The following is a 25,321-nucleotide window of genomic DNA, read 5'->3' as shown; positions in this document are numbered from 1 at the left end:
TCTCCCTGGTTACTTTTCCCTGATTCTGTTAAATTTACATTAAGAGTTACTGCACTATCTCTGATTTGGATTTGATCTACCGCAGCCTTGGCCAAAAAAGGCCGCTACCAGGTAATGTGATGATATGGACAAGAATACGACCAACTGCAAGTCATTATTGTATTGTTGTGAGTTGTGAAATGAAACCTCACATAAGCAAAAAATGTACAGTGGTACCTCGGGTTAAGTACTTAATTCATTCTGGAGGTCTGTACTTAACCTGAAACTGTTCTTAACCTGAAGCACCACTTTAGCTAATGGGGCCTCCTGCTGCCGCCGCGCCGCCGGAGCACAATTTCTGTTCTTATCCTGAAGCAAAGTTCTTAACCTGAGGTAATATTTCTGGGTTAGCGGAGTGTGTAACCTGAAGCGTATGTAACCTGAGGTACCACTGTATTGTCCTTTGCTACCCTGGTGCCCTCCAGCTGTTTTGGACTACAGAATGGGAGTTCTAGTCTGAAACATCTGGACGGCACCAGGTTTACAAAGTCTGCTATTAGTGTACTTGGAAGCCTGTGTGTGTGTGTGTCTAGCCTAATGTAAAAATAATCAGAGTGAAGCCAAGTTCCCGAGACATATTGCAAGATAACAGAGTGACTCAGAGCTGCTTTCCTCGCTCTGTAGAGTTTTGTTTTCCAAGTGCCCCATAAAGCGTGTGGGTGTGCATGCCTTAAGTCTGTCTGAATAAGAGGTTAAAAGTTAAAGTCTCTTAATCATCCCCAAAGCATTCCCCTCTGTAACATTTTCTTGTAAGCTGTACACGGAGATAAAGAGTCCCCTTTTCTTTCCCATCTACCATGCCTGCTTCTTAATGTGTACTCGGAAGATCCCACTTAATCTGTTGACTTTGTAGGTGTGATGATTTGAGAGGCTGAGACTTTGATCCAAGGGTTTGGAGCCAGGTTCCACCTTCTGCTCAACTGGAGAATTGCTGGCTGATGAAATAGCCCAGCTGCTGAAGGCTGGCCGTCCTGAAACCAGGTCTTCTTTCTCCTGCTTTTGATCAGTTTTATATTGGAAGAAATTAGCATTGCTGCAATTGGATTAGATTTCACCAGACAAGAAAGTCCTGAGGCTGCATGCATTTCTTCAGATCTTGAACTCTGTGCTTTTTCGTCGAAACCCATCTTGTGGCTAATTGATATATTTTCACATGTCTGTGTCAAGCATCTTAGCTGTACACCTCTACAAATTGTAAGCTTGTGAACAGCAAGCGCGCAGGGAGGAGGGTTGAACTTTCATATAGAGTCGTACCTTGGAAGTCGAGCAGAATCCGTTCCAGAAGTCGGTTTGACTTCCGAAACCTTCAACTTCCAAAGCGCGGCTTCTGATTGGCCGCAGAGAGCTCATCAGATGTTCGGCTTCCGAAAAAACGTTTGAAAACCAGAACACACACTTCCGGGAGCCAGAACGTTCGACTCCCAAGGCGTTTGGGAGTTGAGGTACGACTATTTGCAAATGCGGATATGTGCATTTAGTTAGGAGGGAGCCACAATTGGTGGCAGATCCTCAATAAGTGCATTTTAAATGGCCAACTTGGATCAGTGTCGCATTTCTCCTCAGCTTCTGCACTTCATCAGCAGAACCAAGAGATGCAAATTTTGCAAGCTTATCTGAGGCAAACTGCAGTGCCTTAGTCTGATTTTGTGGGATGGCATAGAGGAAGGAAATAGGAGAAGTGGCAGAAAAAGAGAAGTTTCCTTGCCCACTGCTGATTCTGCCCACATTCAGTTTAAACTTCTTTCGAATGGGGCCTTCAAGAGAAAATTGTTCTCCTTCTCCTAATCTAAGGCATGGGTAGGCAAACTAAGGCCAGTGGGCCAGATCCGGTCCAATCATCATCTAAATCCGGCCCACGGATGATCCGGGAATCAGCGTCTTTTTACATGAGTAGAATGTGTGCTTTTATTTAAAATGCATCTCTGGGTTATTTGTGGGGCATAGGAATTCATTCATTCATTTCCACCCCCAAATATAGTCCGGCCCCCCACAAGGTCTGAGGGACAGGGGACCGGCCCCCTGCTGAAACAGTTTGCTGACCCCTGATCTAAGGTATCAACAACGAGCACTTCTGAAAATGATACCAGGCCAGCTTCAATCCTGGATAAACCAAATTTATTAAAAAGGAAATAACCTTGAGATCCTTGTACTCCCTAGCATTAAATACAGTCATACCTTGGGTTAAATGTGCTTCAGGTTGAGTGTTTTCAGGTTACGCTCCATGGTGACCTGGAAGTAATGGAATGCGTTACTTCCGTGTTTCGCCGCTCGCGCATGTGCAGATGCTCAAAATGACGTCACGCGCATGCGCAGAAGCGGCGAATCATGACCCACGCATGCGCAGTCGCAGGTTGCATTCTACTCAGGATGTGAATGGGGCTCTGGAACAGATCCCGTTCGCATCCAGAGGTACCACTGTATCTACACATCTTAGTAATTTAAATTTTTTTAAAATGATACACCTGACACATAAATCTGCTCACAGGTTCACCTAGCCTAGCTCAGTCTTATTGGGAACAGCACCAGGGTCCCAAGGCCTCTTTCTGAGCCTTGCTATCCAAAATCCTTGAAACCAAGTCTGCTCCTTCTGCAGGTTCTCAAGTGCGGCCATTCCCAACATGGTGCCCTCTAGACAGCTGTCCTGACTGGGGCTGATGTGAGCTGCAGTTCAAAACATCTGGAGGGCACCAGCTTGGGGAAAGCTGCTCTGGCACTTGTTCACCATTTGGGTTCACACACCCAAGGCTAAGGAAGCACCAGCCCCTGGATTAGTTTGATCTGTGAGGCTGAAAACTAGAACGGTGTGCTATACTTGAGCATGGGCCGCTGCCCAGCAGCCCCTCCTTCCCGTCCTCCAGCTGCTTGGTTGTATATAATGACATAGAAAAGCAGCTTTTTGCCTCAAACGATCTCCTGCCGCACAGGGGAAGTTTTATTGAAGGCTTTGGCTGGGGCCTAAGTCCATCGTGCACCCCTTTCAGATTAATTCACTCCATAAATCTCTCTGCAACCGAATGGGCCAGAGGTGGAATTCTCCCAGGGTCCTTGGCGGAATTGTCATGCCATTATTGTCCTCCTAATTCACGCTAAGCAAGCTGGTTGGATCTTGGGTCCTGAAACGCATAAGCTGTGCCTTTTGTTTTGTTAAAAAGAGGGGTAGGGGTTGCGTTTAGAGGAAGCTCGGCCGGTTTAAGCCCGGCTTTGAAGAAAACATGCAGAGAGAAGGGAGAAAAAAGAAGCGTCAGAAAAAATATCAAAGAGAAACTGGTCTTTAAAAGGCTGGTGCCACTCAAGGACAACGTGGTAGTCGTAGTGTAGCACCTCTTCCTCCCCAAGGACACCGCTGTGGGTTAAACCACTGAGCCTAGGACTTGCCGATCTGAAGGTCAGCGGTTCGAATCCCCGCAACGGGGTGAGCTCCCGTTGCTCAGTCCCAGCTCCTGCCAACCTAGCAGTTTGAAAGCATGTCAAAGTGCAAGTAGATAAATAGGTACCGCTCCAGCGGGAAGGTAAACAGCATTTCCATGCGCTGCTCTGGTTCGCCAGAAGCGGCTTAGTCATGCTGGCCACATGACCCAGAAGTTGTACGCCAGCTCCCTCGGCCAATAATAATAATAATAATAATAATAAAGCGAGATGAGTGCCGCAGCCCCAGAGTCGGTCACGACTGAACCTAATGGTCAGGGGTCCCTTTACCTATTGGCCCTTTGCAACCAAGGAAAGATGCCCGGGTGCCAAGATGGTGTTGGACATCTCCACCATCTTGGAGGTGCATGCCTGGGGATCCTTGGATCTTGACCGTTTTCACATGCTAGCAATACAACCTGTAGAATTCTAGCCACTATATTTGATCTGCATGATCAGAATGAATTTCAGGAACCAAAAGGTTGTATTGGAAAATGCAACTCTCAAGTCTTCCGGCCCCAAAGTGTGACATTCCGTTTGGCCACTGTAACAACCCTGTTTTAAGGAGCCCTGGTTTAAGGACCTAGCTCATATATCTTGAGTTTCAAACATTGCCCCCTGATCTGCTCTGGAGGATCCCTCAACTCCACAGAGCAGACTGGGGAGGGGCCTAAGGGGCCACAGAGGGGAGCAAGGAGAAGTCCCATTACACAGCTGTATATTCATGCATTGCAGGTGGGGTGGACTGGATGAAACTCAGGGTCCCTCCCAGCTCTGAATCTATGAGCAAATGCCTTTTCTCTCATGGGTGGGCACAACTGGAGATTGCCCAGTGTGTTTCGTTCTGTCAAGAATTTGCCAACGAAAGCTGAATTCTTGGATGATTTAAATCTATGAGAACCTTGTTTTCTGCATGAATGCCTGTTGAAATCCCATGGAGCCCATTCTCCCCTTATCGCCCCCCCCGGTACTGTTTGCATTAGATGAGGCCATTGACAGGTGGCCTATATTTATGCTCTTCACACTTTCATATCTGCTCTGACATTTGGACAATGCATCGTGCGTCTCATTCAGTAACCTGGCCCGAGCGAGTGGTGCATTCCGAATGAACGACCAGCATCCCTCGCCTTCCACTCCAATGTACAAGCAGACACAGAAGTGATGCCTTATTGAATTAAATTGGTGGGCCAGGCCGTGTCAGTGCCATTGCAGTAACTGGCTGCCGGTGGGAAAATAAACCCCACGCTCCTACAGAAGTAAGCATCCAGGCATCCTTATCCAGCAAAGAACAACTGGGCTACACAGGAAGCCAGCTTGTATATGCTGATGAGCATATCTTGATGCCCACTTAGGAACATAGGAAGCTGCCTTATATGGAGGCCTCGTGCAGACTTGCGCTTGTCCCCATGCCTAGAATCACAGATCTGAGCGCAAGCCTGCATGCACTTTAGCGATAAGCTGGTGCAAATGTCAATCCGGAGGAAAAACCAGTTGACATTTGCTCCGATTCAGTGGTAAAGACTGGATTTCTCCAGGGGAAAGCAGTAGGGGAAGTGAAAGTCTGGAGGAGCCCCAAGTCAGGTTATCAGTCCATCTAGTTCAGGGGTCAGCAAACTTTTTCAGCAGGGGGCCGGTCCACTGTCCCTCGGAACTTGTGGGGGGCCAGACTATATTTTGGGGAAAAAATAAATGAGCGAATTCCTATGCCCCACAAATAATGCAGAGATGCGTTTTAAATAAAAGTACATATTCTACTCATGTAAAAACAGCAGGCAGGCCCCACAAATAACTCAGAGATGCATTTTAAATAAAGACACATTCTACTCACGTAAAAACATGCCGATTCCTGGACCATCTGTGGGCCGGATTTAGAAGGCAATTGGGCTGGATCCGGCCCCTGGGCCTTAGTTTGCCTACCCATGATCTAGTTCAATATTGACAGGTAACATCTCTGCAGGGTTTCAGGAAGGGAGTCTCTCCCAGCCCTGCCTGGAGATACCAGGGATTGAACCTGCGACCTTCCACATGCAGAGCAGATGCTCTGCCACTGAGCTGTGGTCCTTCCCCTTGCATGGTGATGTTCCTCTTGGCTCCAATGGAACAGAGTGGCTCAGTCAGTAGAGCATGAGGCTCTAACATCTCAGGGTTGTGGGTTCAAGCCCCACCTTGGACAAAAGATTCCTGCATCCCAGGGGCTTGGACTATAGATGGCCCTTGTGGTCCCTTTCAACTCCGCAGTTCTATGATATGCAGAGGATAAATTGTTTAGATTTGGACAGGAGTTGTCGTCTTTATTCTAAATCTTGCATCCTGTGTCCTTTTGGGTGACGGCGATAGGATTCTAATACATTTGCGCTTGTGCTAATTCCTAATTTGCGCTCTCTCAGCTGACCATCCCATCAATGAAAGGCTTGGGAAACATTTTCCCACTCTGAATTCAAGCATACTTATCAGTGTCTTATGTGAATGTATTTTGAAATGTTTACATTCAAGGATGTACTGTATTGGAATTTGTGGTCCTTTGTTTGTTTGGCTTTTAAAAAACAAGCAAACAAACAAACAAGGGGTGCTTTTGCCTTTAGATGTCTAAAGTAGGTCTCTGGATCCCTCCCATTATCTCATATCCCAAAAAATTATATTGGTGATATAAGGAAGAGTCTGGGTGTTCTGTTGCCTCTAGAGTATGACAAAGAGATGTCTATGGGAAGCATCTTTGGGGAAAACTGGTGCATGTTTCTGTTTTGGGTTTTGCAAAGTAGCAGATGGGAGGAAGTGATGGGGAAAAGGAGCTCATCTGCGGCCATGAAGTGGCCAAGTACCATTTGTCTCTTCTCTTTCTGCTGCTGGTGATCCCCTCTGAAGACAAAGGGACTTCCTACCCACTTCTCCTTTCCCCAACTGCCTTCTCCTTCCAAAGCAGCATGTGGCATTCTCACACTGCCTAAAATTCCACCTGCTGCGCGTCTGTCCCCTTCTGCGAAGGCACGTGGGTCTGTTTTATTCTTTCTCTTCATGCACACATGCACCCCCCTCCGCCCCCCCTCCTCCTGACTTATTGGTGCTGGGAGGAATCCAATCCCTGGTCGAACAGCTGCTCAGAGTGATGAATGTGACTTTTCAGATGCTGAGCCTGCTGCCGTCCCTTATTTTGATGCAAATCTCCTTTGGCATCTTGAAAAGAGGGATTAGCGAAGGGGGGGGGGAGGTTAGGCAGCCCAGGGGAGTCTCTCCAGCTTGGTGTGTCTTCCACCTTCCCCAAGCGACTGTGTTTTAGCTTTCTGTCTTATTGTTTCCTTTCTCAATCCTCCAAGTCTCGTGCAGAGTTTGAATGCCTTCATTGTCTTGACCTGTTGCCAGAAGCAAGCCAGACCCTTTGGCTCTCTGTGCTGCATGGTGCGTTTTCTTCCTTTCATATCTTTTTTTGTCCCCAGGAATCCAGCTAATAACTTTAATAGCTTCTCCTCGCCTCCCTCCGAAAAGTGCTTTGTTGGGAGTTTTGGAGCACACAGATGGAGAAGGAGGATGGGGAGAGAAGCTACGTATTGACAGGCTGTTCTGTTACCATTTGTTTTCCAAAATCGGGTTCTTTCCTGGACTGGCACACACCAGGTCCTGCATTTATTTACCATTTAAAAGAGTCTGCCCCCCATCAAAACAACAACAACATCAATAACAACAACCCCCAATAGAGCATGGGTAGGCAAACCCACATGGATGGCACTGTGGTCTAAACCACAGAGCCTAGGGCTTGCCGATCAGAAGGTTGGCAGTTTGAATCCCTGTGATGGAGTGAGCTCCCGTTGTTCAGTCCCTGTTCCTGCCCACCGAGCAGTTCGAAAGCACATCAAAGTGCAAGTAGATAAATAGGTACCGCTCCGGCGGGAAGGTAAACGGCATTTCCGTGCGCTGCTCTGGTTCGCCAGGTGGCTTTGTCATGCTGGCCACATGACCTGGAAGCTGTACGCCGGCTCCCTCAGCCAATAAAATGAGATGAGCGCCGCAACCCCAGAGTTGGTCACGACTGGACCTAATGGTCAGGGGTCCCCTTAGGCAAACTAAGGCCCAGGGGCCAGATCTGGCCCAATCACCTTCTAAATCCGGCCCACAGATGGTCCGGGAATCAGTGTGTTTTTACATGAGTAGAATGTGTCCTTTTACAGTGGTGCCCTGCAAGACGAATGCCTTGCAAGACGGAAAACTCGCTAGACGAAAGAGTTTTCCGTTTTGGAGGTGCTTCGCAAAACGAATCTCCTATGGGCTTGCTTCGCAAGACGACAATGTCTTGCCAGTTCCTGCTCTTTTTTCCCCTTCCCCCCTTTTTCTAAGCCGCTAAGCCGCTTATCAGCTGATCCGATCAGCAGATAAGCCGCTAATAGCGCTAATAGCGCTAAGCCACTTATCAGCTGATCCGATCAGCAGATAAGCCTCTAAAAGCCTCTAATAGCGCTAATAGCACTAATCCGCTAATCCTTCAATGGGCTTGCTTCGCAAGACGAAAAAAACCGCTAGACGAAGAGAATCACAGAACGGATTCTTTTCGTCTTGCGAGGCACCACTGTATTTAAAATGCATCTCTGGGGTATTTGTGGGGCATAGGAATTCGTTCATTCTTTTTCCCCAAAATATAGTCCGGCCCCCCACAAGGTCTTAGGGACAGTGGACCGGTCCCCTGCTGAAAAAGTTTGCTGACCCATGCAATAGAGAAAGAGAAGAGGTGGCATCTGCACTTGTAATGCTATCTTTGCGGGGAGGGGGGGAATTAAGCACTTTCCAGGCACACATGTGTGTGCAGTGTGCTGGCACTCTTTTTTGCAGAGTCTCAGCTGTGTTGGGTGGAGAGCACAGTTCATGGAGAATAAGGCTATCAGTGACTGCTAGCCACTATGGGTTTAAGGGAGCAGTGCTCCAGAATGCCTGTTGCAGGAAACCACAGGAACAGAAAGTGCTCTTGGATTCCAGTTCTCCTTGAGGGTTTCCCACAGGCATCTGGGTGGCCACTGTGAGAACACAAGGCTGGACTAGATGGGCCACCAGCTGGATCTTCTTATCGGGGAGAGAAGAAGATAAGCTGCCTTAGGGCATCGGTCTGTCGGGTTGTCTATTACAATCAGCAACCAGCTCTCCAGGGTTTCAGGAAGGGTGTAATTGGCCCCACAGGAACACTATACCAAGTCAAACCATTGGTCCATTTAGCTCCATACAGTCTATACCAGGGGTAGGCAACCTAAGGCCCATGGGCCACAAGTGACGCACGGGGGCCGTTTAACCGGCCCACAAGCCACCCCCGAAATGAGCCACCCGCTCGGTGAGTCCCCATGTGATGCGCTAAACTAGCACAGCGCGGAGACTCGCTTCCGTAGCGCCGGGAATCGCGTCTGCGCATGCGCAGATGCCAACAATCATGTCCATGCAGACGCAGACACCGGAAATCGTGGACGCGCGCACTTACGTGCATGTGGAGTTCGGCCCACGGAGGGATCTCCACTGGAGTGAAATGGCCCAAGCGAGGTAAACCTTGCCCGACCCTGGTCTACACTGACTGGCATCAGTCTCTAGGGCTTCAGAGAAGAGTCTCTCCCATGTCCTAACTGGAGGTGCTGGGGATTGAACTGTATGAAAAGCATGTTCTCTGCCATAGAGCTCCAGCAGCACTGTTCAGGATGAATGACACGTGGGGTGTTCTTACACAGCAGTTTCTCCCCTTTCCTGTTTGACTCCTCCTTGTTGTCCATTTCATTATTTGCATGCCTGTAGCCCCTGTGGATGCATGCTTCTGGAGACATGCCAACCTGTTGCATGAAACTTGAACAAATGTACATACCTGGCAATTTGACTCGTAACCCAGAGGGGTGGGGAGATGACTCTTCCGACATTATTGATGTGATCATTCCTTTTCCCCAAACACGTGGCTGCATCAAGGATGGGATGCGTTGTAGGCTGTGTGACTGGAAATTGTTGTGTTGTCTTCTTTAGCGATCACTCGTAGCCAAGTAAGATTGTCTTCCATAAACACGGTTTTAACAATCAGTCCGTGAGTGACAGATGGGATGTGGGTGGCACTGTGGGTTAAACCACAGAGCCTAGGACTTGCCGATCAGAAGGTCGGTGGTTCAAATCCATGTGACGGGGTGAGCGCCCGTTGCTTGGTCCCTGCTCCTGCCAACCTAGCAATTCGAAAGCACGTCAAAGTGAAAGTAGATAAATAGGTACCGCTCCGGCGGGAAGGTAAACGGCATTTCCCTGCACTGCTCTGGTTCGCCAGAAGTGGCTTAGTCATGCTGGCCATATGACCCGGAAGCTGTCTGCGAACAAATGCTGGCTCCCTCAGCCAATAAAGCGAGATGAGTACCGCAACCCCAGAGTCAGCCACGACTGGACCTAATGGTCAGGGGTTCCTTTACCTTTACCTTTACTGTGAGTGACTGTGAAGGCCAATTCTGGATACACACATCCTTCCACAGTGGGAACATTGATTCCTGGGTGGGAGTTGATCACTGTGTGTGGTGCCTCAATGACATAGAAAGTCTGTTGCATTTCCTACAAAAGAGCAACGATTAAGTAGCACTTGGAGCCACTGGTTGAGATTGAAGCATCCTCTGTGTGAGAAAACCCTGATGCATAAACCCTAGACCACGGCAGCCATCCAGGATGCTGTCTAGTCCGGACTGTGCTAGCCAAAACAAAACAACCGATGAAGATAATCCCTGTTGCCCAGGACAGGGTGTGTCGACATACCTCTTGCTCTTTCTTGTGGAAAGTCCACCAATCTAGGATGCTTGAGAATGATGGTTCCCAAGGGGATGAGAGGGTAGAGGGACTGTGGAAGATGTGATGTTCCAAGGGAGGCAGAACCCGAAATCCGTGTCTGTTGACATATCAGTAATGGAGCTGAGTCGATGGGCAAAGAGCTGTAGGTACAGTCCTGACTGATTCAGGATTACATCTCCAAGTAACTTCCCTAGAGGAGACTGACAATGAGGAATTTTTGAAGTATGGACAATCGTCAGGATTCCATGCAGAGGTTCTGTTGCAGGTGTGTGGAAGGAGCACCATTGACCCTCCAGGTGAACTTCAACTCTCAACAGCCTCAGTGAGCATGGGAAATGACCAGGGAAGGTGGGAGATGCAGTTCAGAAATACCTGGAGGGCAGAAGGTTCCCCCTCACCAGTTGGCTTCTTTGAGCCATGTGCCACCTTAAGAACCCCCACGTTTGTTGAGGTACACACTTTCCCCAGTAGACGAAACTACAGACTTGGGTTCCAATTACAGCCTTTTGACACAACCATACTGGATGGTTTGGAGCACGTCTCTGTTGTCCAGTCCAGCCTTCCACAAACTTGGATCCTCAGGTGTCATTGGACTACAATTCCCATCAACTCTGACTGTTGGGCCTTGCTGGGGCTGCTGGGAGTTGTAGTTCAGCAACATCCAGAGACCCAAGGTTCGGAAAGGCTGGTGTGGTCTAACCACACCTTCTCGAGTATAAAACGGGATTTATGAGTTACCACAAAGGATTTTCGTGGGGATTAAGAAAAGGAAGAATCATAAATGAATTGCCTCGCCTGAATATTGTGTACAAACTTTTCTCCTTCCTCTGTATTTGCTTAGGAAAACATGCCGCAGACTCCTCCCTTTGCAGCGATGTTTGACAGCAGTGGTTACAACCGAAACCTGTATCAGGCCAAAGAGGACAGCTGCGGAGGGCTCTATTACCATGAAAACAACTTGCTGTCAGGATCCTTGGAAGCCCTCATCCAGCACTTAGTGCCCACTGTTGATTACTACCCTGATGTAAGTCTCCTCTTTTTGCAAATTAAATTGACCCAACCTACTGTGCATTAGAGACCTTGGAGCCAGCAGCTGCCAGTTAGTGCAGACAGTACTGAGCTAGATGGACCAACTGGTCTGACTCTTCATGAGGCACCTTCCTCGGTGTTCCTAGGGATTTGGACACACAGTGAGATGGTTGATATCCTGCTCCTCTGTCAAAAATGACCCAGGGAGTGTTGGATCTAGTTTCGCCCCTCTGCCATAGAGCAAGCACTAATTGTCCCACACTAAGTGGGTTTCTAAATGGGATGCGGGTGGCGCTGTGGGTTAAACCGCAGAGCCTAGGACTTGCCGATCAGAAGGTCGGCAGTTTGAATCCCCGCAACGGGGTGAGCTCCCGTTGCTCGCTCCCTGCTTCTGCCAACCTAGCAGTTCAAAGGCGCGTCCAAGTGCAAGTAGATAAATAGGTACCGCTCTGGCGGGAAGGTAAACGGCATTTCCGTGCGCTGCTCTGGTTCGCCAGAAGCGGCTTAGTCATGCTGGCCACATGGCCCGGAAGCTGTACGACGGCTCCCTCGGCCAATAAAGCGAGATGAGTGCCGCAACCCTACAGTCAGCCACGACTGGACCTAATGGTCAGGGGTCCCTTTACCTTTAAGTAGGTTTCTAGATGCCTGCCCACCAGACTACAGGCTGGGAAAATGCTGCTATTTGCCATGTATACACATAGCAAGATAAGCATCACACCCAAGTCTACATGCAATTTTCCCGTTTGGGCATTATCATCCATGTAGAAAACAGCCATAAGTGAATTGGCCCCCTTCAGTATGATGAGTTTGCTTCTATCCTCTGTTCTGTGTCTGAATACGCACATGGAAATCAAATGTTCAGCTTCCCCTTTGATCTTCACAAATGTGCTGAGCAGTCGTTTGCGACAGATTTCTTAATGTGTGAATATAATGCCTTCACTAGGACTCCTTCAGTATTCCCGTATTTACTCGTGTCTAATGCGCCATCAAATCTAATGCGCACCTTAGTTTTCAGAACCTTGAAACAAAAAAAAAGTATTTGCTGGCGGGTGTAAATGTGTCATCGAATCTAATGTGCGCCTTAACTTTCGCAATGTAATATGGCCCCAAAAGGTGAGCGTTAGATTTGAGTAAATACGGTAATTACTCAGATAAACAAGATTGCTTCAAAACACTCCTTGCTTATTCATGTTCATGCATGGAAGCTTTGGATTGAACTGAATGACACCCTTGTTGAAAACTCACATGAGGATTGCTAACTCTTGAAGCTGCGTGGAATTTTCCGTCCTATGATGGCAACAGGACAGGATTCCACACTGGAAAGATGTACACTGTCTGGTCCTCAGCTGTATTCTCTTGCTTGCAAAAGTGATATGGAATAGATACTTTGAGCCATTAAGAATATGAAATCTGGCATAACATACACAGACTGCTGGGCTCTATTTATGGGGTGCAGGAACCTGTGGCTGAGCTATTAAGATTATTGCTGATGCGTTGGTGCAGTGTAGCAGAGAGCTTATGCAGCAGGGAAGCCTCAGCTGTGAAGATCTACTGTGGAGATCACTTAGGATCTGGCTGCCCAGAGAATAAAACAAGTGCAGCTGAATTGGTTTCACAGATAATAAATTATATTCATTGCTGGAATTTGCAACAGTCTTGGAATACCAAACTAGGGCTGGTCAGTTACAGCGGTAAGTCTCATCCCATGGTTCTGAGCAGTAAGTTTCAACATATAGTGGATCTACCAAGAATGTAAGCTTTCTGGTTTTACTAGAGTACGCAGCACTTACTAGCGTGACTGCCTCTCCCATCTGCCAGAGCATCTTAGGTTGTTCCCTGAGTTGGTGGGGCTCATTTGACAACAACGAGAAATCGAGCCTTTGGTGTCATCACCCCAGTCCTGTGGAATGCCCTGCCACTAGAGTTTTAGCAGGCGCCTTCTGTGCCAACCTTTAAACACCTCCTGAAAACTTTTCTGTTTTGCCCGGCAATTAAAAGTGCATCCCACACAATGGTCTATTGATTTCTAATTTTATTTTTGCTTTGAACTCACTTTGAACTTTTTATTATTTTATTGTTTGGTTTCATTTTTTTATATGGTTGTAAACCGCTGTGCTATATCTTTATGATGCAGCAGTATATTAGTATTTTAATAATAATAATAATAATAATAATAATAATAATAATAATAATAATTTTAAAAAGGGAGGTGGCACCAACCACACTGGTAAAGGGAATTCTCTCTCTCCCTGTTTTTTTTGTTTGTTTGTTTCTCTGTAGCACTTTATAGCATGACCTCAATACTGCTTGCATCAATGCTCTAGAGCAGCCTTTCTCAACCTGTGGCTTCCCAGATGTTGTTGAACTACAACTCCCATCACCCCTAGCTAGCAAGGCCAGAGCTCAGGGATGATGGGAGTTGTAGTCCAACAACATCTGGGGACCCACAGGTTGAGAACCTAATCTAAGCCATGGGTAGGCAAACTAAGGCCCGGGGGCCGGATCCGGTCCAATTGCCTTCTAAATCTGGCCTGCAGATGGTCCAGGTATCAGCGTGTTTTTACATGAGTAGAATGTGTCCTTTTATTTAAAATGCATCTCTGAGTTATTTGTGGGCCATAGGAATTCATTCATCCCCCCCCCCAAAAAAATATATAGTCCGGCCCCCCACAAGATCTGAGGGACAGTGGACCGGCCCCCTGCTGGAAAAGTTTGCAGACTCCTGCTCTAGAGTAGGCCCATGTGATTCTCATGGGAGGCTGATGCTGAGGTTTGCCTCTCACCACCCACTGAGTTCAAGGTAGAAATGAGAGTCCCTAAACCACTAGGCAATGTTGCATGTTCAGCAAGAGGATGAATTTTGAAATTGCGTACCCAGCAACTCTGTTATTGACTGCGTGTTTATTACGCAACGATTGTCGGCTCAGCTGTGATGTTCCTTGCCCTGTCTGCTGCCAGCCTTGCATCACCAGGGTGTGGTGATGTACCCAGCACAGGTTCTGAAGACAATGGTGTTTGGCGCAATGAGGTTTCAAATGCTTACCTTGGCAGTCTTGGGCGCTCTCCCACGGTAACGCAACAAGTTAGCTTCTGCCTGCTAAAACATGAGCATGTGTGTCTTGTTCTAAATGGCCCCTGTGAAGTTATGCATCTTCTTAGCTGCCGTCTCTCTTCACTTGCAGAGAACATACATCTTTACCTTCCTGCTCAGCTCTCGGCTCTTCGTCCACCCTTATGAGTTAATGGCAAAAGTTTGCCATTTGTGCATTGAGCAGCAGAGACTGGATGAGCCCACAGCCGATAAAGTAAGTGGCCTGCCTAATCAATGTGATTTAGGGTTGCACCCTGCTTAGTGACTGGGAGGGAAGGTCATCTTAGCCAACACTTGGAGGCAAGATGCATATATTTATATTTATACACAGACTCCCATGAGAGGTGGTAGACTCTCCTTTCTTTCTTTCTTTCTTTCTTTCTTTCTTTCTTTCTTTCTTTCATATATATTTATTAATTTAAAATAAATACATTTATGAGAAAACAGATGTACATACAAGTAAACAAACATACAATCAAACAAATAACAAAAAAATCAAACAAACCACCACACTATAAGATACAAGAACATTAATATAATTATCATCATATACCAGTATACTGGGGACACGGGTGGCACTGTGGGTTAAACCACAGAGCCTAGGACTTGCCAATCAGAAGGTCGGCAGTTTGAATCCCCACAACGGGGTGAGCTCCCGTTGCTCGCTCCCTGCTTCTGCCAACCTAGCAGTTCAAAGGCGCATCCAAGTGCAAGTAGATAAATAGGTACCGCTCTGGCGGGAAGGTAAACGGCATTTCCGTGCGCTGCTCTGGTTCGCCAGAAGTGGCTTAGTCATGCTGGCCACATGACCTGGAAGCTGTGCTCCAGCCCCCTTGGCCAATAAAGTGAGATGAGTGCCGCAACCCCAGAGTCGGCCACAACTGGACCTAATGGTCAGGGGTCCCTTTACCTTTTACCAGTATACTGAACACAATTATAAAACTTACAGAGAAGAAATTTAAAACTGACTTCCAATTAATCTCACTGTACTTTATCTATCCATTACTTTATATCACACAGTTAGATATTTCTTATATAGTTTCTTTTTACCTCCCTACGAACTTATATTTATACAATACAGGGATCCGTCTAATTCTGCCAAGATGTTTCCTTTTATTCCATGAGAGGTGGAATACACTTTTTACAATACACTTTTTAATGGTTTTCCACCGCATGGTTGTCTGTTTCCACCCTTAGTGAGAATAGAAGTGGACACAGAAGGGTAGGAATAGATCGATATTTCCTGGTCCATGTCAGCTTTTGCATGTGTTCATCCATAAGTTCATTCTGTCCCATTCTTGAACCAGCAGCGTGTTGCTTTTTCTCTTCCAAACTGCACGAAAATACTGGATTATTTTTGTACTTTTTTTACCCCAAAATATGCATTTTTGTAACTTGTTGGAGAAATGCAAAATAAGTGTTCCAATCTAGAAACTGTGAGTTGGGATCAAACATACTTTAAAATGCAGACTGAACGGAAGTCTCAAGCGCCCCAGATGGAAAGTCTGTTTAGGTGAACAGCAATACTCAGTACGTAGTCTTGTGCCCTCCTAACTCCAACCCATGAATATTCTGAGGGACCCCACCTATGTTCTTTGTCTCTCTCTCCAGAACCGGTTACGGAAAATTGCCCCCAAAATTCTGCAGTTGCTAACAGAGTGGACGGAGACGTTTCCTTATGATTTTCGAGATGAGCGGATGATGAGGAATTTGAAGGAACTGGCCCATCAAATTGCCAGTGGGGATGAGGTGAGTCACTTGTGTGGAACATGAGCTTGTTGATGTTTCAAGATGTTCCTAATTGTTGTTGTTTAGTCGTTTAGTCGTGTCCGACTCTTCGTGACCCCATGGACCAGAGCACGCCAGGCATTCCTGTCTTCCACTGCCTCCTGCAGTTTGGTCAAACTCATGCTGGTAGCTTTGAGAACACTATCCAACCATCTTGTCCTCTGTCATCCCCTTCTCCTTGTGCCCACCATCTTTCCCAACATCAGGGTCTTTTCCAGGGAGTCTTCTCTTCTCATGAGGTAGCCAAAGTATTGGAGCCTCAGCTTCATGATCTGTCCTTCCAGTGAGCACTCAGGGCTGATTTCCTTCAGAATGGATAGGTTTGATCTTCTTGCAGTCCACGGGACTCTCAAGAGTCTCCTTCAGCACCATAATTCAAAAGCATCAATTCTTCGGCGATCAGCCTCTTTTATGGTCCAGCTCTCACTTCCATACATCACTACTGGGAAAACCATAGCTTTTACTATACAGACCTTTGTTGGCAAGGTGATATCTCTACTTTTTAATTACTCTATGTTCCTAATTACTGCAGAGCTTTTTCTCACATTCTGCATTGAAGTGTCTCCTGTGGCCCAGTGAGTTGGACCCAGGGGGAGTTATAGTCTAGTTGTACCTGGAGGGTCACAATGGCTCCCACCCCTGCTTTCTGCTATTAGCCATGGTAGGCTTTGTTGGCATGCAACCAAGGAACGGGGGCAATTGGCAGGTCCCTAGCTGGCTCCAGCCCACTGGCCAGTGTGCCAGGTGATCTCCAGTCCTTGTTGCAGCATCTGCGACCCACAGCTTCAAAAGCTGGAGCACGCAACTCAGCAGAGATAACGTGCGAACAGAAGTGGCGGGAGAATTTGTGTGAGCATATTTACAATCAGTTTATTCAGCATACATCAGGACAAAAGGGAAACATGTCCGATCTCATGCAAAGCAAGCAGCTTAAAGCAAAAGCTGTACACAAACGGAAGTTCCCAGCATACTGTGCTGGAGTGTAAACAGGCATGTGACACACAACAATCATGCCTGTTCCTTAAGGTGAAACGGAATATCCCAATAAGCTTTTTTTTTTTAATAAAGATATTTATTAAATTTTCCAATTTTTTACAAACAAAAAGAAAAAAAACAGACAAAAAAGAAAAAAGTTAAAAATACATAAATTTCACAACTTATTTTCTCATAACATATTTCCCTGACCTCCTCATACCTCCCCTTCTTGTATATCCAGTTCAAATTATTTGTGCAGCAAATCCATATCTCAAAGCATTACAGCTTTAAAAACAAGAAAACCCCCTATTTTCTCTGCATCATCTTAGGCTATTATAACCTTAAATTCTTACTTATAAAAAGAAAACCATTTTATCATATTCCTTAATACCATTACAGCTAGAAACCACTTAATTTCAATCCAACATCATTCAGCATTCCTTAATTTTACAGTATTTTTGTAAATAGTCCTTAATTTTTTTCCAATCTTCTTCTGCCGACTCTTCTCCCTGGTCACGGATTCTGCCAGTCATTTCTGCTAGTCCCATACAGTCTATCAGCTTCATCTGCCATTCTTCCAAAGTGGGCAATTCTTGCATCTCCAAAATACTTTGCAATAAGTATTCTTGCTGCTGTTGTAGCGTACATAAAGAAAGTTCTATCCTTTTTAATGAATTGAAAAAGGTATTTAAATATACCTTCTCGAAGAAACCAGAGGCTTTTCTCTTGGGCATGGTTGACCAGTTGGTGTTAAAAAAGGATATCCCAACAAGCTTTACAGTCAAATGACATATGCAGGAATTGCAAAAAACCAATCATGTATGCAGACAAGGTTTTATCTGGTGGGTGGTGGTGGCTTCGAGTGATTCAAAGACACTGTCTTGGTGTAAGGCAAGGAGAGAGTGGGAGATAGAATCAGAGGAATTGTAGAGTTGGAAGGGACCCCAAGAGTCATCCAACCCCTTGCAATGCAGGAATAACCCCTGTGTTGAGCCAACTATCATGTTGTGCTCATCTGAACACCAAGGCATCTCTGATGTGCGAGGTGGATTCAACTAAATCATTGCACTAGTGCGAGTCCTCCTAGCATTAACAGGGCTTTTCCTCCCCTCTCAGTCCGCCCCCCCCATATCTGCTACGGAGGGTCAGAGGAACCCACAGACTGGTGGATGGGGAGGAGAGGTGATTTCGTTACATCCGGCAAGGAGAAATGCTTTCGCTGACGGAACACCTTAGTGCAACGTTGAATTGCATCCTGGGTGTCTTAAATGCTTGACATTCTGATTTTGTAAGAACTTTGCTAAAGGGTGGGGTTGGATGCACTTGCAAACAAATACAGTGGACTCTCTGGATATGAACTTAATTCGTTCTGGGGGTCCTTACATACCCCAAAAATTCTGCAACATGAGGCACCGCTTCTGCACACGTACGTGGCGCGATAGAGCGCTTCTGCACCTGCGGCGAAACCTGGAAGTATGCACTTCCGGGTTTGCCGCGTTCGCAAACCGAAAGTTACGTTACCTCACGGGTGTCAAACACAAGGCCCGCGGGCCGAATCCGGCCCGCCAAACCTCGTCTTGTGGCCCGTGTAGCCGCCGGCGGCCACCAGTCTAGGGATTTGTTGTCTCGGCAGTTTCACGCGAAGCCGCCGCTTTTATCTCACGATATTTGGAAAGCGCACGGGTTTTTCCCCCTCCCCCGCCCACTCCGCCGGAAGCACCGCGAGGCATTCAAAACCCGGCGCAAGTCGGAAGCGGCGGTGCGATGCCCGTGGAGGAGAACGGCGGAGCCTCGTCCGGGAGCAGCGCAGGTGGGGAGCCGCCAAGAGAGGCTGGGCTGCCTCCTCAGGGTCCGGGGGGAGGGTGTTTATTGTGGGCTAAGGGGTCTCCTGAGCATGTGCAGAGCGCTCTCCGCCTCGCCCGCCCCGCCCCCCAGCAGAAAGCCCGCGAAGAAAAGCGCAGCAGCAGCGCCCTTCTTTTTATCGCTTATTGTGCAGGCGAGGCTGCCTCCCCTGATATTTATATAGATATGAGAGAGGAGGAAGTCAGAGAGGTGAAAAAAATATGGGGCTGGTGTTGGTTGGATTATAACCTCCCTCATGAGGATAAGTCGGAATTTAGCAAAGTAGGGTGCAGCTTTCCTCCCCCCTCCAAAAAACAAACAAACAGAAAAGTTTGTAGCACTGATCCTGAAGCCAAGGTACAATTTTAGCATGCTGCTATTATTTTCCACCTCATTTCGCTTTGTAGCTGGTGACCGGTATCCATTACTTGTTGTTTGTATTCTTGATGAATGCTATATTATAAAAAGACAACAGCAGGGGGACAACGGAAGAATTCGGGAAATAGATGGTGGCAAAGGGGTTGAAGGTCTTTTAAAATAGAGCTTTCAGGAGCTAGAACCAACAAGTACCGTGTGTGTGTGTGTGTGTGTGTGTGTGTGTGTAACACATAACAAGAAGCAACAAGTACTGTGTTTTATCTATGGGTTATTTTGTGCTAGTTCTTAAGGCAGGCATATCCAAAGTCTGCTTTGGGGCCCAATTCGGCCCTCCGGCCAGTTTTATCAGACCCCTGTGGCAGTTCATTCATTTATTGCTGTCAAATCCTTTAAAAAGGTCAATAAACCTTGGGGGGACATCCCCCCAAAAGCTCTTCAATCCTAAAAAAAAGCTCAACTTTGGTCGGCCCTCATGCATGTTCACTTCCATCAAATCTGGCCCTCTTTGAAAAATGTTTGGGCACCCCTGCGTTACCTGAAGTTAACGTAACCTGAGGGTCCACTGTATAAATCTCCTGCTCTCTGCCAGACATCGCAAGTGGTAGCAGCGACATCATCCCCAGTGAGGCAGTTGGGAAGCTCTGGTCTTCCTTTAAGACAACCCTGCAGTACACCTGACAGGCAGGTAGGAGGAACCCTGGATCATTGCCACTGCCCAGGAACGCAGTGCCATCCATGAGCCCTGAGATGCCATGCAGCAGTAAAGGCCGCTGGAAGGAGTGGGAGAGGCAATAGTAACAAATTTCCACCCTATCCGATAAACAGAATGCCAGTGCCATTCGTCTGGGAGAGGAGGTCGCAAAATGCCTTTAAAGCTTTAGTACGATTTTTATATTGCACCAATTTTAAAAGGGGAGGGTGGGGCAGGGGACCTCCATGTTGCAGGTAGCAAGACTTTGGAAGCATTTGTGATTCGAAATCTGCTTTTATCTAGCGGGGCAGAAGGCAGAGAGGCTAACAGGAGGTATAGAGTTGGAGTCAAATGACAGACAGAGCCAACTCCTGCTTTTGTCCCCATCCTCCCTGCTGAGTTCGCACGAATGGACCAGCCTCCGAGTCTTTTATCTGCCCATATGTTCTCCCGGTGCACTATGGAAATCACATACTTGAGCTCTCCTGCGTGACTCTCCCTCCCTTCCCCATTCTGCTTTCTTCCCACAACCTCCAACCTAGCGAGCTGCTCTGCATTTGCTCTGCTTCCAAAATCCCTTGGGGCCTCTCCCTCCCCACTATTCCCACCCCCACGCTTAATCCCAGCTGCTTCTTTCCCCTTTGATAAACCACCTGTTTGCCAGCCGGTGCCTGTCAGCTGGCATGTGGGATAACAAATGTGTGTGCGTGTGTGTACACACACCATTCATTTCTTTGCCCAGATTGTCCGGAGTTTTGGGCTGGGTTGTCATCAATATGCTGATGACACCCAGCTTTATCTGTTGTTGATGGATGGCAGCCCTGACTCGGCCCCGAACACACTGACCAGATACTTGGAAGCTGTGGCTGGATGGCTGTGTGGGAGCTGACTGAAGTTAAATCCTTCGAAGACAGAGGTCCTCTGGCTGGGTCGGGATGACGTGGGGTTGGGGGGCCAACTCCCATCTCTTGATGGGGCTCAATTAGTGCCAGTGCCTTCTGTGAAGATCTTGGGTGTAACCTTTGATGCCTCCCTTTCTACGGAGGCTTAGGTTGCAGCCACAGCAAAGGTGGCATTTTTCCATCTCCGCCAAGCTAAGCAGTTGGCCCCTTATCTCTCTCGCCCTGATCTGGCCACAGTGATCCACGCAACAGTCACCTCCAGGCTTGATTATTGTAACTTGCTCTACGCAGGGCTGCCCTTGAATCTGACCCAGAAACTCCAGTGGGTGCAGAATGCTGCAGCGAGGCTCCTTACGGGGTCTTTGCTGCGAGATCACATTCATCCAGTGCTTTACCAGCTGTACTGGCTCCCGGTGGAGTACAGGGTCAGGTTTAAGGTGCTGGTTTTGACCTTTAAAGCCCTATGCGGCCTAGGACCCTCGTACCTACAGGACCGCCTCTCCTGGTATGCCCCACGGTGGACCTTAAGGTCCATAAATAACAACACTTTGGAGGTCCCAAGCATCAAAGAGGTTAGATTGGTTTCAACTAGGGCCAGGGCCTTTTCAGCTCTGGCCCCGACGTGGTGGAACACTCTGTCACAAGAGACTAGGGCCCTGCGGGATTTGACATCTTTCCGCAAGGCCTGCAAGATGGAGCTGTTCCACCTGGCCTTCAGCTTAGACTCACTCTGACCCCTTATATGGGATTTGGTATATAAATTTTCCCTTGGCCTTTTTGCTGGCCCATGTAGGACCAGCATGGATAGCTGGCTCAGGTGAATAGCTGATGTTTCCTCCCTTTATGGTCTTGATTTATGGGCTACTACTAAAATGAGGTTGCATTTTAAGCTGTATTTTAAGCCGTATTTTAATTAACTGTTTGTTTGTTTGTTGTTGTTTCCTATTACGTTTTATTGTAATTCATATTTGGTGTTAACCGCCCTGAACCTGGCCCTGGCCGGGGAGGGTGGGGTATAAATTAAAATTTATTTATCTATTTATTTATTTATTTACTTGGACTGCATATCCCACTTTATCTATGATGCCCAATGTGGGACATTGCATTTTATGGACGCTTGCAATGCTTTAATTCTCCCTAAAGGAGTTAGATGGGTTCTGGGTTGTGTTTTTTTAAAAAGGAAGGAGACGCTTTCAGAATGAAATGGACAACTCTGCTTCAGGCCTATGAAAAGCCCTTGCTGGCCTTGCTTAGTGGCCCAAGAGTGTGTCCCCATGCAACATGGGTCCCTTAGCAGGGGTTCCTCAGATAAAAATGTTCCGAAAAGATGATGTGAGGGTAATAAATGTTCACGTAAAAATAATAACAACAAAGATTTTCTGAATCTCGAAGAGACTCTGTTTCCCCCACCCCCTTATGAAAAGGTGGAGTGGTTGAGAGAGAAAGCCAGCATCGCAGTACAGTTCTGGATGTCATAAATTATTAGTTATATTGGCTAGTAATTCTCTTGGAAGGGTAAATGCAGGAGGGAGTGACCTTGTTTCTTTTGCACTGCAATGCAGATCGCTACAAGAGTTGAGGGGTTTGTAGGAAGTCCTACGTAGGTTTGCCCATCCGCCCCAGGTGACTGAACGGACGCCCTCCGTTAGTGCTGTTTGCTGTACCCTCCACCCCACTCCCCAAATCTTAACTGCTTTCAGCCGCATCCTGTATGACAATATTGCAACTCGTGCTGGGTTTAAAGCGAGCCTGTCCAGATCCTGCCCACTAAGGACTGGTGTCAGAAGCCGGTCAGAAATAAAACACCCAGCTGTGAGCTAATTCTTTACTCAGAGAAACCAAAACAGTACAGGCCTAGTGATCCCTGCTACTCTGCCCAGTAGGTCTTGTCCCAGTGAGGCAGTTGCAAGCACTGAAGGTCCCTGCCTTCCCGCCACACTCTAAGGCTCCTCCCCAGTTCCTTCCCCAGCAGCCCAAGGCTCCATCGTCTTGTGTCTTGTTGCTCTGCCCTCTTCATTCCTCTCTGGGTTGTAGGGGATTAGGGGGAGAAGAGCTGGTCACAGCAGAAGGCTGGTCCTCCTCCTCTCCAGCTCCTGATTCTGGACTGCTCTCTGTCATAGCCTCTTCCTGCTCACTAAAGCCTGTTGCCTCTCCAGCTTCGGAAACCTCCTCTCCCCAGTCTGCTCCCTCTTCTCCCTCTGAGCATTGTCATCACACCACCAATCCCCTGGCTCTGAGCCTTCTTTCCCTGGGAGTTCCCACCAGTCCTCTGCATCCAGCCAGTCTATGACAATGGGCGAGAGTTTGGTAAGGTGGCCTTTGTGTCTGAATGTAAAATCACATCCACCCACTTGGAGACAGAGAACTTGAGTTTATTTATATGTGTATTTAAACATATGGATTATATCTCTCAATCTCCCTCCCTCTCTCCACCCCCCCTCACTCACTCACCCCCCCGCCTTTGCATTGACCTTTATTAGCTGTCACATCAAATCGTGAGATAAGCATGTATAGCTCATCCAACAGGCAATTGGTGATAAGGATATTCTTTTGTCTTTAGGCTGAGATATCTCCCCAGTGATCACTGAAAGCCATCTCTCATTACGGTCTCCCAAGCTGTCACACTCAGTGCCTTTCGGCAGCGGAATCTGAGTGGGCAGAGATTTTCCCATCCAAAATCCTGTTTATGCTGTAATAAATTTATAGGTCTTTAAATGTGCTGCTTTGTTAAAGTGTCGGTTACTCAGTTTGTATGGAATGTTAAGCCAAACCATGGTTTAGAGTGAACAAATCACCATATGAGTTGAGATCACAGCGACTTTGCTTCTCGTCCGATCATGCTGCTGCTGTGAGCCAATCCATGGTTTAGTTTAGCATTGCATCCAAACCTGGACTCAGGGCTTATCTTCTCACACACAAACTAAGAACAGTAAGCTATAGAACAAGCCTTGGCTACAGATTGTGGTTTGTCTGGATCAAGAGTCCAGGTTAGAGTATAATGCTAAGCTAAACCATGGCTTGGCTCAAAAACAGTGTGATTTCGGTTTGTTTTTGTTTTTTTTAAATGAAGTAGCCTGTACTAATATCTTATTAAAAGTGTCATGGTGCCAGCACAAAATGGCTTCCAGAAGAGCGGTGCTATACTGGCGAATACTGCCACCCACAAAAAAGCCATGGGGATAACAATGCCTTACAGGGCTGTGCTAATATGAATCACTTTGAATACTTGAGGATATTACATATGGGCGGGAAGCATCATTACATAGTCTCTTCGGCAAGTAAGATGGCGGTTCAAGCCAGATAGGATTTCACCGCCCTCCTCCTTTCAACGTTTCACCTGCCTTGGTCGTTGTAAGTAATGCCGTTGCAAAAATCTATTTTCTATTTTATCTATCCCCCTCTATCTCTGACCGCTAGACTGTGAACTGTTGGAAAGTCTGGCACGCAGTGGACAACAGCCACCTCTAATTAATTAACTAGACGTGGAGCTTCTGGGGAGAGCGTTATTCAACGAGAGGAGTGCTAATTCCAGCTTGTCTAACTGGGACTAAGTGGTGTTATCTACACATCCACATATCCCACATAGCTCCATATACCGTATTTTTCGCTCTATTGGACGCACCGGACCACAGGACGCACCTAGTTTTTAGAGGGGGAAATCAAGGAAAAAAATATTATCCCTCCCCCCAGCCCCAAAGAGCAACGGACAGGCTGCATGCAGCCTGTCCACTTCTCCCAGAGCTTCTCAGGGCTGCGGGGGAAGCCCGGGTCCCCCCCCCAGCCCCAAAGAGCAAAGAAGCCAAGACAGCGCACGGGATCCATAGCCGCGCAACCTCTCCAGCCAGGAGCTAAACCTCTCCAGTGCAGCTAAAGAAGACATGGCAGCAAGCGCGATCCATCCCGCTCACTGCCTTGGCTTCTTCTTTAGCCTTGCGCAGCATCTTTAGTCTTGCACAACGGGATGGATTGCGCCCGCTGTCCACCGGGGCTGGACTAGATGACTCCTGGTGTTCCCTTCCAACCCTGCAATTCTATGACCTCGGAAGGTGTTTGGGGTCTCCACCACTGGAGGCTTTTAAGCAGCGGTTGGGGGACCATCTGCCTGGCGTTCTTTAGCTGTGATTCCTACATTGTGAGGGGGCTGGGCTAGATGACCCTTGGGTGGCCCTCCCAACTCTATACAGTCCTAAAGTTCTGCGGCAGGAGATCCACAGCCACTTCACACAATGCCCACTCCCAATTTTCATCTGAGAGACATGTGTCTCTCAGTACCCCCCTACCTGCCACACTTCCCCCACCCCACTTAAGCTGAGGGAATTCCTGCCCAGAGAAACTCCCAGCAATCAAGGAGGAGGAATCCGCTGCAGCCGTGAGCAGCACAGGATCCATGGTCCCCTTCCTTCCCTCCTC

The 25,321-nt window shown here is 47.5% G+C and overlaps 1 protein-coding gene across 2 annotated transcripts in view; it reads left to right on the top strand.

The window, feature by feature from the left end:
* Positions 1-25,321, top strand: part of RASGEF1B (RasGEF domain family member 1B) — a 255,872-nt gene that overhangs the window by 212,946 nt on the left and 17,605 nt on the right. For both annotated transcript variants that reach the window (XM_082236503.1, XM_082236504.1), the window contains 3 exons: positions 11,054-11,236; positions 14,427-14,549; positions 15,947-16,084. In XM_082236503.1, coding sequence (XP_082092629.1) covers positions 11,054-11,236; positions 14,427-14,549; positions 15,947-16,084 — 444 coding nt within the window. The remainder of the gene's footprint in view (positions 1-11,053; positions 11,237-14,426; positions 14,550-15,946; positions 16,085-25,321) is intronic.

The sequence above is a fragment of the Podarcis vaucheri genome (genome assembly GCF_965113315.1).
Source record: "Podarcis vaucheri genome assembly, chromosome: 9".
NCBI lineage: Eukaryota > Metazoa > Chordata > Lepidosauria > Squamata > Lacertidae > Podarcis > Podarcis vaucheri.
Note: the sequence above shows the minus strand (reverse complement) of the source record. Positions and strands in the feature narration are given on the sequence as shown.